The sequence below is a fragment of the Simochromis diagramma genome, unplaced genomic scaffold (assembly GCF_900408965.1).
Source record: "Simochromis diagramma unplaced genomic scaffold, fSimDia1.1 OVJJ01000406.1, whole genome shotgun sequence".
NCBI classification, from domain to species: Eukaryota; Metazoa; Chordata; class Actinopteri; order Cichliformes; family Cichlidae; genus Simochromis; species Simochromis diagramma.
The window spans coordinates 560,355-575,277 of NW_024387104.1; the positions used below are offsets into that span (position 1 = coordinate 560,355).

At 47.9% G+C, this 14,923-nt stretch overlaps 1 protein-coding gene and 1 long non-coding RNA gene across 11 annotated transcripts; one reads left to right on the top strand and one right to left on the bottom strand.

Annotated features, from left to right (window-relative positions):
- Positions 1–1,094: 1,094 nt before the first annotated feature.
- Positions 1,095–13,916, bottom strand: LOC120743079 (inverted formin-2-like). Of its 10 annotated transcripts, none has more exons than XR_005698047.1 (25): positions 13,701–13,916; positions 11,690–11,851; positions 11,341–11,602; positions 11,013–11,128; positions 9,781–9,940; positions 9,384–9,417; positions 9,155–9,296; positions 7,063–7,195; positions 6,289–6,822; positions 6,096–6,220; positions 5,946–6,007; positions 5,751–5,853; positions 5,546–5,631; positions 5,339–5,439; positions 5,149–5,219; positions 4,237–4,344; positions 4,084–4,154; positions 3,847–3,967; positions 3,449–3,613; positions 3,122–3,212; positions 2,614–2,736; positions 2,201–2,542; positions 2,032–2,071; positions 1,724–1,786; positions 1,095–1,564 (listed from the first exon to the last, which is right to left on the bottom strand). XR_005698047.1 is itself a non-coding variant. In XM_040046598.1 (25 exons), the coding sequence occupies exons 2-24, from the start codon at positions 11,816–11,818 to the stop codon at positions 1,725–1,727; spliced, it is 3,210 nt and encodes a 1,069-aa protein (XP_039902532.1). In that variant the 5' UTR covers positions 11,819–11,851; positions 13,701–13,916; the 3' UTR covers positions 1,095–1,564; position 1,724. The 10 variants fall into 10 exon arrangements, 5 of the variants coding, with proteins under 5 accessions (XP_039902532.1, XP_039902535.1, XP_039902533.1 ...); XR_005698045.1 differs by having other exon boundaries at positions 1,909–2,071; XR_005698044.1 differs by having other exon boundaries at positions 1,989–2,100.
- LOC120743082 lies at positions 3,545–5,139 on the top strand. Its single transcript, XR_005698048.1, has 2 exons — positions 3,545–3,661; positions 3,761–5,139. It is a non-coding gene; the product is annotated as an uncharacterized LOC120743082 (long non-coding RNA).
- Positions 13,917–14,923: the final 1,007 nt, after the last annotated feature.

Consider the following 14,923-nt stretch of genomic DNA (forward strand, 5'->3'; position numbering starts at 1 on the left):
GCAAGCACTTTAGCGACAGTGGGAGGGAAAAACTCCCTTTTAACAGGAAGAAACCTCCAGCAGAACCAGGCTCAGTGAGAGGGCGGCCATCTGCCGCGACTGGTTAGGGTGAGAGAAGGAAGACAGTACAAAAGACATGCTGTGAAAGAGAGCCAGAGATTGATAACAAGTATGATTCAGTGCAGGGAGGTCTTTTAGCACATAGTGATTGAAAAAGAAACATCCATCATGGGTGGATGCATCTGGGAGTTATTTTTTCTAAACAGGCTCAGATTTGACCAATCAGATTACTGCATATGGCAATGAGTACTTTGTGGCTCAAAACCTGGAACTGAAAGTCCAACAACATGTTGGTTCTCGGAGAGCTGCTGCTCCGTCAATCACAGCAGCTCCTTGGTGCAGGTGACCGTCAGGTGAGCACAGGAGCTGCTCGCTTAGAAGAGCACGCAGCAACACGACATATGAGCAAGCGGAGTGAGGTATGGGGTCTTCACAACCCCTGTTCTCTGTACACCATCAGGACGCTTGGCCTCCCTGTGGCTGCGGGCTGCTTGCCTCCACCCCAGGGAAAAGGGTAACATCTCCTGGGTCTGGGGGTTGTACACATGGGTGCTCACAGACACAAACTATATCTTCCTTGGCTGCTACCTTAAAGCATATCGTGCGCTGTTGATCTTGCGTGCTGCTCAACATTCAATATTTAGTATTTACTGTTACTTACACGTAGATAGGTTGTTGCTTTGACCTCTGTTTTGTGTTGTTCTCTTGTTGTTCGTTTTCTTTTTTCTTCTGTTAACAGGTGACCCAATGGATTTTCTCAGTGTCTTCTCTTACTGTCCCCCGATCCCCTCTGTTTTTCTTTCCCCCTTTTTCTGTCTAATTGTCTGTCCAATTTTTAATAACTTAAAATAAATAAATAATAATAATAATAATGATAAAGATCAATCAAGTGGACCAATATCACATTGACACGTTTTCTCCACTTGAAGAAATAAACCCGTTGGGCATCTTTCCTGGCCCTCAGACAATTCTGATTGTTTTTCTGTCCCGTTCGGTACTTTAGCAAACAAACAAACAAAAAACAGGACTCATCAAAGAGCTAGAACAACATTTATTCTAACAGTAAAAGTCTCAGCGAACTTTAATCAACAATAAGAACAGAAAAGTCTAAAACCTGAACACCTGCACGGGAGCAATGCGAGGCTTTTAATCTAAAAGGTCTTTTGCAAGAAACCAGGTGAGCAGGCAGGTGGCATTAACCTGGAAAGAGTTTATTTGCTGTGCTTTCTGAGCCCCACCCACATCAGACCACCTGAGCTCAGAGACAGTGCAGCGCCTCGACCTGACAGGAAGTGCACACAGAAACCTTGCTGACATCACAAACGGACACAGTCACTTCGGCGCCACTGAGAGGTGAGCGAGGGTTAGATCAGTCAGTCACAGGAAGCTCCGCCCAGAATCCTTGCTGCTTCCTCGTTCTTTATGATTGTGTTTCCCTTTTAAACACTTTGTTCTCCTGCAGGTCCAGTCCTGTCGCCACAGAAACAAGTCCTGACCCATGTACCTGGAACCATAGAAGAAGAATAAAATAATAAATGATATTTAAAAAAAGACCTTAAATCCCACAACATAAAAACATTTCGACCAATGAAATGCTTTAGAGTGAAGGACAGCAGTGAATCGCCGCTGACGTGGATTTATGCACAGCTGCAGGTGAGCTCACCTCACTGAAGGATGCATTTTTTCTTTTTCTTCAAACGCTTTCTTCCTGTGTGACCACTGCCTTCTGGAGATCAAAGAGAGGATATGATTGGTCGGTTTCTAGATATAAAGCTTATTTCATCATCAACACTAAAGGATGTTCTATCATCGTCTTGATGAGACCTTACAGCCTGAGCCTCAGCTCACCATGTCACAGGAAACACTAATGTTCAGGAACAGGAAGTGACCTCATAGACTCAGAGCTACATCACAACAGCCAGACTGACCCGGCTACATCACCATGGTATGGCAATCTCGACTCCACTCAACTGCAATCTGCGGCCGAGTCTCCGTCACTCTGCTGCAAACACTGAACACAACTTGATCTGTGTGGGTGGGCTGTGGGACAGGAAGCATTAAAATTTCCATGTTTCAGAAACAAACAGCAGCACTGAGCGTGCTCAAAGCCTGAAGCAGAGAGCACAGCGCCTCACTCTACCTGCTGGGCTGGTGTCTAAGGTGTTTGATGCGTTCTGGGGAGCAGAATCTTCCGGGTTAGGATCTTTGCTCCTGTTGACCTGGGTCACATCCTGCTGACTAGCTGTGTGCTGGACTTCCTGCTGCGCCGGTCTGGTGTCCACTTCAGACTCCGGACCCTGGACCTCAGCTGCCGGTTCACCGAGGGCCTGGAGCTCTGAGGCAGCTCTGTCTGGCTCTGCTGGCTCCGGTTCTGGTCTGGTTCCAGCAGGTGGATGTGTGGGAGTCCGGACCTCCTCCCGAGGCTTCTCGGGAAAATCTGGCTTGTCTTGGGCCGGTGACATCTGCGTGACCCCGGGGTGACCTGAAAAGGAGAACTTGATCAAACAAGCAGTAGTGACAAGAAAGTCTGCAGAAGTCCTGCCGGGATCTCACCTTCGACCCCACCGTCCGGCTCTGCCCGTGGCCTTGTCTTCCTCAGCCTGCAGCCCTTCCCGATCTCGGCCAGCAGGTTGTCGACGATGCATCCTTCGTCCCAATTGGCCATGTCTGTCCTAACTGCAGCACAGACACACGTTCCCCTGTGAGCTTAGCGCACGTGTCACAAACAACAGGTGAAAGCTGTCACTGCATCACCTGACAGCCTCACAGGTACAGCAGCATTTAATCTTTACAAACTTTCTTCTCGTCCTGATGCTGTCACATCATTTCCTTTAAATATTCAGCTGCTGATAAACTGTTGCAGAAAAATGTTGCTGATGTCAGCTATTGATTCTCGACCTGTCCGTCACCGGCCCTTCACATGTCTCACCTGTTCTCCACTTGCCCTCCACTTGTACTTGACCTGTCCTTCACCTGCCACACCTGAAGAGACAGGTGAGGGACACCTGTCTCTCCATTTAAGGAGGGAGGATTTAAGGTGAAATAATGGTGTCTGACTTACTGATCTTTCTGGTGGGGGCTTCTTCTCTCAGTTTCCTCCCTTCCTCCAACCTCTTCCTCCTCTTCTCCTGCTCCCTGTGACCTTCGTTCTCCTGATCGAAGAATAAAAGGAACACACAGTTCAAACTTCAGCAGGCTAACCGGCCCCCCAGAGAGGGCGGAGCTTAACATTTACAGGGAAACAGGACTAATGTGTGGCAGCTACCACACTTTGTCACGGTTAAAGTCAGAGCCGATTGGCTGGCTGAGACATAGTTTAAATGACACATGCAAACGTGCGGCAGGGTATGAGTCCTGCAGACTGAGCCGCACTGCGATTGGCGCTGACCTTGAGGGTTCGAAGGAAGAGGTCTCTGAATGCCTTGATGGTGCTGAAGAGCTCTTCGAGGGAGAAGCTGCTGCTGTCCTCACAGAGGTAGGCGGACAGGTGCTTCCTCTGCTCCTCCACAGATGACAGCAGGAGTTGCAGCTGCTCAACAGCCTGCAGGCTCTCCTGGTAACACCACATAAGAACAACAGGTAAGTTCACCTGGAACAGCAGGTCCGCTTGGCATCTTTCTTGGCCTTAAGACAACAATTCTGATGGCCAAAGATCCAAACGGGACACAAAAAAAAAAAAAAAAAAAAAAAGGAACAGCAGGTCTGTCCCACTAAAATGGTGTCAGTGAGTGTACAGACTGGATTTATCTGCCCGTAAAGGTGACAGCCTCATCCTGAATGACTCACCTGTATGGTGGACAGGTACTGCTCCTTCATGTCGTCAGATGAGGAGGAAACGCTCCTCTCTGAGTTTTTCAGCCGTTTGTTTAGAGTGTTTGTTTCAGACTGAATAGAGTCCAAGCTGAGCCTGCAGGTGGAGTCAGAGGGCAACATTTAACACCGCTGCAGGCGAAACACCTGAGCTACCACGTCACAGACTCCACCCAGCAGTCTGTACGTGACTGAACTCCTATATGTGTTTACCCAGTAGCCTTTGCACAGATCTCCAGGTCATCGGGCAGGTTGAGCAGGTCGGGGTGATTCTCTTCAGCCTCCTAAGGGTCACAAACAGCAGCAACTGAATTATTATGAGAATACTGCAGTATTCCCCAGTATTCGTAGTATTCCCAGCATTACCTGCAGGATGTGGTGCAGCAGCGTGACTCTCGACTTGTTGGCTTTGGTTTCGGTCAGTTTGAGCAGAGTGCTGATCTTAAAGCCTTCAGCATTCCCCGTGTGAGTTCCCTGATGGACCATACATCACATGACTAAATCAGACTACCAGCCTTTACATTTTATTTCAGCTAAATAACAGACTGATTTATGATTTGGCAACTAAATGAACTGTCTTGGTAGACAGTCTGTTGGTAGATTTGTGCTGAGCTAATAGTTGGTGCTGAGTCACACCTGCCTGAATGTGCAAACAAATAAAAACAAAAAAAACAAACAAAACACTCCTCGGATGAACTGTTAGTGCAATCAACCTCACAGCTGTGATATTACTGCTTAGATAACTTCATAAAAACTTCATCAGAGGCTCCAGTTAGCTGAGGTGAAGTCCAGCAGTTGCTAGAGGCCCACTCCACAGCAGAGACACGGACATGACTTATTTTTCTTGCACGAAAGGACAAGCATCATGGTGCAGTGGAACCAGCATCCAGGACATAAACAGCTGCATTATACTGCTAACATCTGCACAGACAGCATGTTGATGCTAAACTAGCCAAGAACTTAAGGCCCTTTCGCATAGGATGCGGCACACTGACCGCTAGCTTGTTCTCCACCTGTCTCGCTTAGCGTAAAGGACCCAAACTCTGTGTTGTGCTGGCCGATGCGCTCTGCTTGGAAGTCTTTGACTTTGTGTCCTTCACAAGAGTTTGTGTTGAATTATGTTCAAATTTTTAATAAAAAAAAAATATCGCTCATTCATATAGATGGAAGAGTTTGTTTGTGTGGTTTGAGTCTTCGGGAAGAGAACTGCTTTAGGACAGTCACTGAGCATGCCACACAAAGTAATCAGATTACAAGGAGTAAAAAAAAGATTCTCACATAGTTGAGAAAGTTTCCGACACTCAGGATTAGTTTACAGAAGACTGGCAGCCGAGCGCTCTCCTTCACACCTGCACACAAAACAACACACACAAACAGAAACAAGAACACCACCACAGCAGCCAAACGTGCGTGTGCAGCCAGTGTGTTTGTTGTGTAGCTGCTGTGTGTTTGTCATGTATATACACACTCTGGCAGGCGCGGTCCAGCAGCTCAGCTCTGAGCCTCATAGTCTCCAACACACAGCTGCTCTCCTCACACAGCAACATACACTCAATCCTCAGAGAGTAACTGCAACACACACACACACACACACACTGCGAGTGAGTGGACCTGTGGTGAGCTGTGCTTATTTATCTGTGCTTGATGTGTGCTGCAGCTGGCGCTGTCCTCACACCTGGGCAGATCAATGAGCTGCAGGTAAAACTGATCTGCTGATGCCAACTTGTCCTGCTCTGCCAGATGAGACTTCAGGTTCCCTACCTGAGGAGGGAAAGATGAGATACAGGTCAAGTACAGGTGAAGGACAACTGAAGCACAGGTGAGGGGCAGGTGAGAGACAGGTGGAGAACAGGTGAAGCGCAGGTGACCTCTGCTCTGACCTCATGTTTCTCTGGGAGGAGTTTGATGAACTGTTTCAGGGCCTCAACATCAAACTTTGATCGGTCTCCTCTTCGGATGAGATCCACAAAGTCCTCGTGGGAACTGCAGGTGAGACAGGTCAGGTGATACAGGGATGGTGATGTCACAGCACAGGTGTTTTTATTGGCTGCAAGACTCAGAAAAAGAACAGTCACCATTTGAAGTGCTTGAGGAAGATGTTGAGGTTAAGGCTCTTCTTGGCGTCGATGAAGGACACCTGTGGACAGAATTGAACATGTGGATGTGAAAAAGGTAAAACGTGTAACGCCACACCTGTAAGGTGAAGACAGAGAAAGCTGCGGCACCTCTTTGGGCTCCGTCTTTGACTTGGTTCTGGTCTCAGTCGGAGGGAGACTGAAGAGGTGCTCGATGCTGCAGTAATCTGGCTCCATGGAGTCCAAAGATGTTGACGTCCACAGAGACTCGTGGCCTGTGGACACAGAGTGACGTCAGCTTGGATGAATCCTGCACCTGACCTGGGCCAACACCAGGCCTCACCTGACACCAGTCTGGATGGAAGTTTCTGCCAGTTCAGCTTCTTCATCCGCAGTGTTGGGCAGGGGGTGTGGCTTGAATTAGGAGCGGAGCTGCTATATAACCTGCCCAGACTTTGAACTGTCTCAGCTCTGATGTCACCTGGAGGAGAGGGGGGGAGTGGAGGTCCAGCACCAGGTAAGGGTGGGGGTGGAGGGGGAGGAGCCATAGCACCAGGTAAGGGTGGGGGTGGAGGGGGTGGAGGGGGAGGAGCCATAGCACCAGGCAAGGGTGTGGGCGGCAGTGGAGGGGGTGGAAGGGGAAGAGTCATAGCACCGGGTAAGGGAGGAGGAAGAGGGGGGGCATAGGAAGTGGGAAGAGCCGGAGGCAGTGCTGCTGCAGTGGGGGCTGTCAGAGCATCTTTGGTGAGTGCCTCTGATTGGCTGGGAGGACTGTCTGGTAGTCTAGTCTGGACCGCCCTGTCGATGGTAAGATTGGCTGAGTAAGTCTTTCGGGGGAGGAGCTTCTCCAGCAGGTGATCTGCAGAGTCTACCTCAGCTGCGATCAAGAAAAACAGAGCCGATGAATTCACCTTCGCCTGATCCTGTGAAATGCCCTCAGCTTTGATCATACTCTGCCTGCTGTCATTTATACAAACTGACATAAAACAGGGCCTGCATCTGAACCTTAAGGGACTCTTTACAGGGGTCATCGTTTATATAGAGAGGACACTTCTACAAAGAGGCGGAATCAGAGCTGGACCCAGTGATCTGCTGTTGGATGCGCCCTCATACTTACCATCCTGAGCCAGCAGGGTGGCTCGATCCATCAGCAGCTCCAGAGCACACCAGACCTCAGCTCTGTCCGGACCCACCAGCAACAAGGCCTGAAGGATGGACAGCAGCTGCACGGAGGATGGATGGCTGGACACCTGAACGCAGAGAGGGTCAGGACAGGTTATTTTGGCTACGTTCACACTGCAGGTGTTAATGCTCAATTCCAATTTTTTGATCAAATCCGATTTTTTTGTCTGCTTGTTCACACTACAAATAAAATGCGACAGCAAACACGCTCTAGTGTGAACCCTCGAAGCGGCCCGCATGCGCAAAAGAAGACGTCACCCACAACGCGCTCTGTTTAGACCCAGAGCAAATAATATTGTTTGACTGATGGCCCTTAATATAAAGACTTCGGACTTTACGTTTCCCAATTTTTGCTTTAAGTTATTTTGTTATTTACATAATAATGTAGATAACCTAATAATTATCCTTATTGCTGTTTTAGAGAGGAGCGTTGCTTCAAAGAATAGTTGCAGATTTCTGTCAAAATCTGCAGATTCTACAGTACAAATAAAATGTTCACGTTGTCTTCCCAACAGTTTCACTAACATCTACACTGGATGGCCGGAAGCGTTCGCGATGTCTTCTCGGGTGCTTCTGCGGCGCTGATAATTGGCGTCTGTCTTGTGTCAGTGACGTACAAGACGGATTTAATGCGACGTGACCATTCAAACAGCAGTCGCATTCTAAAACATCGGATATGTATTGGATTCAGTACCACATACGAAAGTGACCCAGATCAGATTTGAAAATATCGGATTTGTTCCGTTCACACTGTCATACCATGGTCGGATATGGGTCGCATAGGGTCAAAAAAAAAAAAATCGGATTTGATGCGCTTTCGACTGCAGTGTGAACGTAGCGTCTGTCTCCTTACATTTCTATCATTGAAAAGAGAACTACCAGCAGTGTCACTTTCACAGATGCTGCGCCAATCGCTCTGAAGGTGGCAGTGTTGGGTTCTGTAGTTTAAACCAGTGTTTCCCAATCTTTTGGAGCCACGGTACATATTTCACGTTAGAAAAATAACACAACATACTACCAAACAAAAATGTCACAAAAAGCATATTGATAATTTTTCCCCGCGCACCATGTATAGCACAATTGGTTCAGTTTGTTTAGATGTATCTGTCCCACTGCGCAAGTGTCCAGTGAAGGGGGGGTATGGCTACGCGCAGGCGGGAAGGGGAAGTAGGAGTTTTTTGGAGTGTCAGTTTTTTCTTGTGTGGAGGAACGAAAGAAGGCAACCATTCAAGTTGGAGTTAACATACCAGTTGTGTGATTATTGGACTAACAAGTTTGTCCCCAATCTACCCTTTTTTTGCTTTCTTCTGACCACTACTAATGCTAGGGCCTTCGTCTGGGTCGGAATTTTCTCAAGGACCCAGGTCAGACTCACTATTTTTCTTTTCAAATATTTATTTATTGCTATTACGTGCTGCGTCGTCTCACTCACAGCATGACTATTATATAATTTCTTCTTCATGTTCTTCTGTTTTACTGGCAGTCGGCAACCAATTTAATTAGAGCAGGTAGTTGTACTCCCCTCTAGTGGAAGATAATGTAATTGTTCTGCCCATTACTCAAGCCGATTGCTTAGACCAGCGGCCTCCAACCTTTTTTGCGCCACGGACCGGTTTATGCCCGACAATATTTTCACGGACCAGCCTTTAAGGTGTCGCGGATAAATACAACAAAATAAAACTAGTACCGGTACCGAAAAAAAGAAGATTTATTCATAACACACGTGAAAAGACCCAGGAAAACCGAGTTAACGATAAAAACGATAACAAAATAACGCTGAAAACCGATAAAAACCCTGAAAACCATACATTTCACACCTGAGCCTCTACTCTCGCGGCCCGGTACCAAACGACTCACGGACCGGTACCGGTCCGAGGCCCGGGGGTTGGGGACCGCTGGCTTAGAGTACCAATTGGGTGGAATAAGATAATCTTCCACGGCACACCTTTGTGCCGCGGCACAGTGGTTGGGAAACATTGGTTTAAACGTTCCAGCTTGAGTCGCATCACTCTTTAAACTGTGGTTACCATGGTGTAGAGCATTGTGAAGACCTGCTGGTGGCTGCTCATATCAATCCCTCCGTACAGCCTCTCCATCTCCTCCATGTCCTCCGACAGAGAGTCTTCAAACACGTCACACTGGATGTTCAGGTCCTTGTCCTGCGTCTCCCTGCACACACAGGCAGGAAACTGATTGGAAACACGATTGATTATTGATTAATAACTGATGTAAGCAAAGTGAGAATGAAGCCAGTACCTGAGCCTGGGGAGCAGGTCCAGCAGCTGCAGACCTAAAAATCACAGACATATATATCACTTCTTATTTGGTCAAGCAGCAGGACACACTCACACCATGACGACCTCTGAGGGTCTGACACTCGAGCCCTCAGCGAGACCTGACTCCAGGAAAGCCTCCGTACAGGGATGTGATGTCACACTGTGACAGATATCAAGCTCCTCCTACACATAACTCTGATAACAGTTTAATTCAACCTTATTTATACATCGCCATATCACAACAACAGTCACATCAAGGTCTGTCTGTTGTGAGGTAAAGACCCTACAACATGATGAAAGCAGTGATGTCAGCAATGACATCATGATGATGATGTCAGGGGTGATGTCAGATTGGTGATAAACAGTTCGTTTTAAACCGATGAACTCCTGCCGCACCCGGTGCCTTCTCCTCAGCTCCTCCTCCTGCAGCACGAGGACGTTGACCACACTTAGCAGCGTCACCATGTAGGGGATGTTGTCGGTGGCGTGAAGCTCATTCATGATCACGCTGAAGCGATACTGCTGCTTCTTCAGGCTCTGAATACAGACGCAGGAAGTGACAGGTCAGAGGACGGACACGGTTCGTTTACACCTTCATTAAACACAACTTCCTGCTTCAGTCTGACTGAAGTGTGATGATTAAACACTCCTAATAACTGTGTGTGTGCGTGTGTGTGTACATGTTATGTTTAGACATCTTTGTGAGGACAGAAAATTGGCATGCCACTATACTTGTGGGGACCAACAGCCCTTATGGGGACAAAGTGCCCATCCCCACAAGTTTGAAGACGTGTCTGAGGCTCAAAATGTGGTTTTAGTGTCAGGGTTACAGTTAGGTTATGGTTAGGGTTAGGCATTCATTTTTGATGGTTAGGGTAAGCAGCTAGGGAAAGGGTTATGTCAATGAGATGTCCTCACTAAGATAATAAAACGAGTGTGTGTGTGCACACGTGTGGTATCCCATGATTCCATGCTGTAAGTTCAGAGCCTGTGAGAACAGGCTGGGCGGGGACGATAAGATCTGCAGCGTCTGAGGTTCAGCTGTTTGTTATGGTGTATCTGCAGTTACGCCCTGATGGTACACAGACCACGTCGTCGTTGCTCTCACCTGGCAGCGAGGAGCTGTGGTGGAGCTTTGTGAGCTCTCTGCTGACTTAGGTAATCAGCCAGTGGCTTTCAGTTTGAGCTGTTCTGCTTGTCATGTTAGCCTTGAAACTAAGTGAAACTGACTCGCACTTCCTTTTGCTAACGTCCTGCCGATAAAGCTTTTCAAACCGACCCAAATGGCCTGCTCATGTCTCCCCATCCAGCTCATGCAACATCTGTTGGTTCGTCCATCAAGCAGGTAAACATGCCCCTCTAAACAAATGAAATCAGCCAAGAGAGCCTCTGAAAGTGACCTGGACCTACAGCAACATTTAACTGTTTATATGACTGAGCGCCAACTGTCCTGACTGCCATCGTGAGGCAGAGTTCAGATTACTTAAACTGATCTCATGAAATCACAAATCACCTCAGAGGAGACCGAGAAGGAAGGGAAAAAAGGAAAAAAGGAAGGACAGGAAGGAAATAAGGAGAGAGGAGGAAGTGGACGAGGACATGAGCATACCTTGTAGTTGTCGAGTGCATCGAAGGCGAGGTGGTGTCCCCGAGGGTCGAAGACGGCAAGAGCAGCCAGCAGCTGGAACAGCTGCATCTTCACCATGACATTGGACGTGTCGAGAGCTGAGGGCATATAGGAGGAGGTGGAGTTACCGCTTTCATAAGTAATGACTCTGAGTCGTCATCTTCACCTCACAGGTACACCGGCTACCTGCTTAGCTTAGGCTGGAACAGCCACCTGAGTCTACCTGTTGCTCAGGGTAGCGTGTAAATATGATTTTAAGGTGGTTTTAAGGCAGATCTGCTTCATTCTAACTTTCTGGTCCTCCACCCACCTTGAGCCAGCATCCTGATGTAGCCCTCGTTGTCCAGGATGAAATGCAGCCCTGCGGACGAGTTCATGATGGCCCGGACACAGCTGACGCAGGTGAGCTGCAGCAGAGCATCGGCGATGCGGGCGCAGCCGCGGCCCGACAGACGCTCCAGCGCCTCCAGCAGGAGGTCCAAACCCTGTAGTTCAAGGAACTGCACCATCCATGACCGATTACTCACCTCCAGCCGCCGCTGCAGACCCGAGTAGTTCACCACTGTGGGAACCTGGAGGGGCAGAGTGACCATCGGTCAGAGCTGTGAGACGCCCTCTCCTTCCCCTGCAGGACTCCTGAGGTTCTGCTTCTTTCCTACCTGCAGCAGTCGGATGCAGAGCTCGGGGTCAGCGTTCTCCAGATTGGCCTCCACCTTGCCGTCAGTGACTGTGGCGGGGCCTCTGGTCAACTGGTCCTTTACTGCCCCCCATTTGGTACTGGTTGCCATGATGACAGGCTAAAGGTTTTACCGATGTTTGAGCTGACGAGGGTTAAAACAGATACAGGTAATCAATCACAAACAATCAATGACATCATCATCTTTTTAACGTCCATGACAAGCAGACCTGACACAAGCGATGACATCACGCCCGTGTCAGCCTGCCTCGGGCTCACAGTTTCACATTCATTAACACATCTCTGAGTCACAAACTGAGCTCCTCCAGTGGACGCCTTTATCTGCTCAGGAGGTCAGAGTCCTTTACTGTGATTGGACTCCATTTGGCTTTAGTTGTGTCATAAAATTATTATTTGAATTATGTTCCTGACTGACAGCTCGAGTACACTTCTGATGTGGACCAGTTTTAACTTGGTTTTATTCAGCTCCGAATCAAAGCTCCAAATCACAACAACAGTCACCTTGAGATGCTGTACTGTCTTTGTACTCTCAACAACCATATGAGTAAGAAGTTTTTGTGACAGTGGCAAGGAAAACCTCAATTTTAACAGGAAGAAACCTCCAGCAGAGCCAGGCTCAGACCAGTTTGGGGTGAGGGAAGGAAGACAGGAGAAAGGCACTCTGTGGAATGCATGAATAACAAGAAACAGAGAAAAAGAAGAAGAATGCAGTGAATCAGGCTGAAGGATCAGCTGAATTAACAGACTGATAATAAAGCACATGATTGGCTCCAGTAACAGAAAAATAAACACGAAGCGCTCACAGCTATCGTGGCTGTGATTTGGAAAGTGAATGAATCAGACTGAAGGCTACGTGAATCCTGCACTCAGTGTGTTGCAGAGTCTTCATCAGTGAAGAAGAGTGACTGCACGTCACAGCGTGGTGGGTGAAATATGTCAGCTATGTGGTATTTCTGGTATTCAGTGTGTGTGCATGTCCTGACAGCTGAGCACGCTCGCCACATTAACGCGCTGCTGTGAGAAAACCTGAACTTTAAACTTGAAAGGTGGAGTAGGTCAGTCACATGGTCAAAGGGTGTTTCCAGAGGCCTGGATTCAAATCTCCCCCGGGGCATTTGAATCCCCCCCCCCCCATCCAGCCAGCCTTCCTGCGTCAGTAAAGCTTCAGAATATTAAACACAACCATGAAACTTTCAGACTCACTGCAACATGGTCCTAATAAAGTGAGCACTGACTGTGTAAACCAGCAGAACACAGGCAGGAAATTCACCTGTAAAGGTGTGTGTGGGTGTGTTTGTGAGTGAAGACAGGCCGACTGGGTGGAGAAATTCCTTCTCAGCAGATGAGCTCAGGATAAAGACTCTCCCTCTTTTTGGACAGATGCTTCATCGCTTGGTTAAACTGTGGCCTCCTCCTCACGCCCGGCAGCAGAACTTTAAACCACAGAAACAAATGCTCCTCATCAGCAGCAGCAGGTTTCAGTCTTCAGAGAAGGACCAGCAAACAAACTCAGCACTAGTTGTTCCAGTATCGGGAAAAACTGAGGGATGATCCTTTAAACCTGAAGCTCAGGTGTTTGTCATCATTTAACAACTTAAACAGACCTTTCACTGTACACATGCGCATATCTGTCAGTGGTACACCCTCACAGAAGAACAAATGCATTGATCTCAGTGCTGATGGATCAATACAGTGATTGGATAAGAGCAGACCCGCATGCTCCGATTCAAAGGTTCAAAAGTTTAAAACACAGTTGTGGCTAAAAACCGCTGACAGGTCGAGCTGTGCCTGCCAAACCGGACTCCCTTCAAAATTAATCGAATTTAGTGTCTGAGCTTCAGTTCACTCGGTGCTGTGGTGGGTTCGGCTCAGCAACACCGGCCGGAGGACGGAGCAGCTTCAGCCGCTCCGCTGCTCCCACAGGTACAGGTGTATTTCACCGGGAACAGAAGAAGCTCATCACACAAACTTACCTGGAATCTGTCAGCAGGTCACTGAAAAGTTTTGGCTCACGAGCTGCTTCGTGTTTCCGTTAAAGAGACAGAGAGGCGGTAAGCTCGTGTCCTTATTGCAAACCCCGAGGGGGCAGCAGGCTCCCGCGGTCCCCGCTGAAGCTTCCAGAAACTCGGACAAAGTCTGAAGGACGGCTCGGTGTCTGCGAGAGTCTCCGCGCGAGCCTGTGGGCGGGGTCAGAGGGGTCACAGTGCCAGCCGCCGATAGCGGGCGCATGCGCATAACTTCAGTTCTGTTGCAGACAGTGGCGGTCCTAGCCTGTTTGGCGCCCTGGGCGAACACCCCCCCCCCCCACACACACACACACACACACACACCCACACACACAAAACATATTAAGGATTGTACATTAACATAAAACTCTTGTCGGAACCGTACTGAATTTCACCAGAGAAACACACACACACACACACACGAAGAGAGAGAGAGTATGCATACAGGGAGTGCAGAATTATTAGGCAAGTTGTATTTTTGAGGAATAATTTTATTATTGAACAACAACCATGTTCTCAATAAACCCAAAAACTCATTAATATCAAAAGCTGAATGTTTTTGGAAGTAGTTTTTAGTTTGTTTTTAGTTTTAGCTATTTTAGGGGGATATCTGTGTTGTGCAGGTGACTATTACTGTGCATAATTATTAGGCAACTTACAAAAAAACAAATATATACCCATTTCAATTATTTATTTTTACCAGTGACAACCAATATAACATCTCCACATTCACAAATATACATTTCTGACATTCAAAAACAAAACAAAAAACCAATCAGCGACCAATATAGCCACCTTTCTTTGCAAGGACACTCAAAAGCCTGCCATCCATGGATGCTGTCCGTGGTTTTGATCTGTTCACCATCAACATTGCGTGCAGCAAGCAACCACAGCCTCCCAGACACTGTTCAGAGAGGTGATACTGTTTTCCCTCCTTGTAAATCTCAACATTTGATGATGGACCACAGGGTTCTCAATCAGAATCAGGTGAACAAGGTGGCCATGTCATTAGTTTTTCTCATTTTATACCCCTTTCTTGCCAGCCACCTGTGGAGTACTTGGACGTCGTGTGATGGAGCATTGTCCTGCATGAAAAGCATGTTTTTCCTTGAAGGGATTGCAGACCTTCTTCCTGTACCACTTGCTGAAGAAGGTGTCCTTCCAGAAACATGGCAGTAGGACTGGGAGTG